General features: G+C 36.4%; 1 protein-coding gene across 3 annotated transcripts in view; it reads left to right on the forward strand.

The window, feature by feature from the left end:
- Nucleotides 1-3,556, forward strand: part of Srp54 (signal recognition particle 54) — a 32,324-nt gene that overhangs the window by 19,706 nt on the left and 9,062 nt on the right. For all 3 annotated transcript variants that reach the window (XM_031357653.1, XM_031357655.1, XM_031357654.1), the window contains 4 exons: nucleotides 218-318; nucleotides 865-951; nucleotides 2,105-2,178; nucleotides 2,537-2,645. In XM_031357653.1, the coding sequence (XP_031213513.1) occupies nucleotides 218-318; nucleotides 865-951; nucleotides 2,105-2,178; nucleotides 2,537-2,645 (371 nt within the window). The remainder of the gene's footprint in view (nucleotides 1-217; nucleotides 319-864; nucleotides 952-2,104; nucleotides 2,179-2,536; nucleotides 2,646-3,556) is intronic.

The following is a 3,556-nucleotide window of genomic DNA, read 5'->3' on the forward strand; positions in this document are numbered from 1 at the left end:
TGTGTGTGTGTGTATTTATGAGTTTCTTACTAAAGACATTATAGTAATGGAATTGATAGAATCCATAAAATATGTTTAAGTACAAAAGGAATTTTGGAGCCTGATTGGTATAGGTCTAACTAGTGAGAAGAAACTTTAATTTTATATTTTGTCTAATATCTTTAAAGAATTTGTTATCTTTTTTGGGTTATTTTTTATTTTATTTTTTTCTTTGTAGAGTTGCTGCCACAAAAAGTCCAATTATTTTCATTGGTACAGGGGAACATATAGATGATTTTGAACCTTTCAAAACACAACCTTTCATCAGCAAACTTCTTGGTAAGTATAGAGTATGGATTAATCTCTGAGATGGTATGGATCTTAGAACAAATCAGGGCTTTAGTCCTATGCTTACTATCTTAAAAAGGTAATTTCCTTTTCGTTCTAACCTGATTTTACTTTTCTTTAAGTGCTGGGGATCAAAACGAGGACCTCGTATGTGCTACTGAGCTCATCTCCAGCCCTCTAAACCTCTTCTTTGCTGTGCTTAGCATGGAAATATAAGTTATTAGATGCAGAGCTTTTTAGAAGAGTTTGAGCACATAATGCAGAAAATGTAGTTGTAGTAATAGAGTTTGTATTGATAGTAAAACTTTTCTGTTGTCTTAAAATGGTATAGTTAGGGGGCACAGAATTAGGAGGTTAGCTTTGGGCTGTCTTCCCTGACTTATGTTTTGCTGCAACTTAACTTTCTTAGCTTCAGTTCTTTTCACATAAAATACAATAAGAGTACTTAACCTTGCAAAACTATTACATGTGCCCATGTATTTTTAATGATGTAAAGCATATTGTTATCTGTTCACTTTTCTTTTTGGTATCTTTCAGGAATGGGTGACATTGAAGGATTGATTGATAAAGTCAATGAGTTGAAGTTGGATGATAATGAGGCACTCATAGAGAAGCTGAAGCACGGTATATTTGTAGCAAAAAGACATTTGATCTCAATTTTTTTTGTTTTTGTTTTGCTTTGTGTTGTTTTCTTTTTTCGTGGTGCTGAGGTGTGGCCAAGTGGATGCTAGAATCTAAACAATGATCCTTACAGTAGAACTGCAAGCATTCTTAATCACTGAATCCTCTCTCCAGCCCAGCCTTTTTTCAAACTTCTATAATGTGTCCATTTCCCCCAAGTCAGTTTATTTCATGCAGCATGTTTTCTCCCTTAATTTATTATTGTTATTAATTATTATCATTCTGTCTGTGTGATATGTGTGTGAGTGAGCATGCTGTGGCAAGTATACACAGATCAAAGAACAACTGAAGTCAGTTCTCTACTTCTACCTTTTTATGGTTTCCAGGTATTAAACTCAGGTCAACAAGTGGCATGGCAAGTACCTTTATCCACCAAGCCATCTGACCAACCCACATAATTTGTTTTTGTTTTTGAGACAGAATCTTTTTTTCTAACCCTGAATGGCTACAGTCTTGGAATCTTCTCTTCTCAGCCCCCTGCTTGTAGCAATTATAGGTGTGAGCCACTATGCCCATCAGCATAATGTTTTTATAATCATCAATGAAGATATATGTAACTAATTTTTTTCATATAGGGACTCTTTATATAGCCTGAGCTGTTCTGAAGCTCCCTATGTTAACCGGGTTGTCCTAAAGCTGCATCTACTGGAATTAGAGGCATGTGTCATCACTCCTAGCATTGAGTACTGTTTGTTCCTCTGTCTGTCCATTTTCTGATCATGGATAGCTAAGACTGAAGATCTTAAAAATCATTTTTGCCATTTTATACTTTTTCCCGTAATGCATAGGAATTTTACATGTTCTATATTCTCTTTAGCTTTTGCTATGTCCAAGCCTTTTAATTGTAGCCATTTTAGTAGGTGTAGTTTGTCTGTATTGTTTCTGAGTTTCTGTGTGTTTGTATGTTTATCTAATGTGTTAGAGTAATGGGCTTCTCTGTGGTACAGTCTGAGCTTGTGCCCACTCACTACTCCTTGTAGCATTCATCCAGGCCTCCACACAGTGACTATGCAGTGAATGTTTGCTGATTGCATAGTATGCTTCAAGATGAATTCATGTTTGCTATTATATCTGAATTTTTTGTATTGCATTTCAGGTCAGTTTACATTGCGAGACATGTATGAACAGTTTCAGAATATTATGAAAATGGGCCCATTCAGTCAGATCTTGGTTAGTTACCCTTAAAATGTTTCTAAAATTTCCTTATACTCTTTTGTGTTCATCTTATTCTTACAAAGAAAGCAAGTTTAATACACTGCAAAGCAGCAGGCATGGCTGTAACAGGAGAGCCAGCTGCCTTATTAGCATATACCAATTTTGTAAAATGATGGGGCTTTGTTATGACATTTTCATGAGTTTATATGATGTACTGTGTTTTGTTTTTCATTGTAATATCTAAGAACATATATATTTACATTAATCATTGGGTAAAATGGGTCTTTTAAGAATTAGTTTCAAAGTTAGTATTTAAATATTTATATTTTGAGCAGTATTAAGTTATTGGTGACTATGTTTCAATCTGTTTTAGGGGATGATTCCTGGCTTTGGCACAGATTTTATGAGCAAAGGAAATGAGCAGGAGTCAATGGCAAGGCTAAAGAAACTGATGACAATAATGGACAGTATGAATGATCAAGGTAAGAAAGGGATGACCTGACCGAGGGGCAGTAGTCTGAGTACCAGCAAGTTCTGAGTGCTGTTATTTTCTTGTTGGCAAGATAGAAGAAACTTAGACTAAAACATTACTTTTAGATAGATGTAGAATAGCCTGTAAGCTCTGACTTAAGAAGGGGTTGTGATCACTAGGCTGATTCATCATTGAGAGAAATATGAAGTATAACACCTCTTTAAATGAGTTCAGAAGAAAGAGTTGTATGTTTTCACTATGCAGATACAAATAAATAGGGAAAGTAACAGTCAATTTTGAGAGAATCCTGAGCTTAAAAGAATTAAATATTGGCTGGGTATTGGTGGTGCACTCCTTTAATTCAGACATTTGAGAGGCAGAGGAGGCAGGTCTATTTGAGGCCAGCCTGACCCATATAGCAAGTTCTAGACTAGTCAGAGATACGTAATAAGATCATCTCTCAGACCAGGCGGTGGTGGTGCACGCCTTTAATCCCAGCACCTGGGGGGCAGAGGCAGGCGGATTTCTAAGTTCGAGGCCAGCCTGGTCTACAAAGTGAGTTCCAGGACAGCCAGGGCTATACAGGGAAACCTGTCTCGGGAAAAAAAAAAAGATCTTGTCTCAAAAATAATTGGGCTAGAGGGGTGGCTTGGCAGCTAAGAGCACTGGCTGCTCTTTATAGGTCCTATGTTCAATTCCCAGCACCCACATGGTGGCTAACAACCATCTTTGACTGTAATAGTCCCATGGGATCCAGTACCTGTATACATAAATACATCTTTTTTATTTTTTTTTAATTTTCTTTATTTTTTTAAAGATTTATTTATTATTACAAATAAGTACACTGTAGCTATCTTTAGACACACCAGAAGAGGGTGTCAGATCTCATTATGGGTGGTTGTGAGCCACCATGTGGTTGCT

This window comes from Mastomys coucha, unplaced genomic scaffold (genome assembly GCF_008632895.1).
Source record: "Mastomys coucha isolate ucsf_1 unplaced genomic scaffold, UCSF_Mcou_1 pScaffold6, whole genome shotgun sequence".
Classification (NCBI taxonomy): domain Eukaryota; kingdom Metazoa; phylum Chordata; class Mammalia; order Rodentia; family Muridae; genus Mastomys; species Mastomys coucha.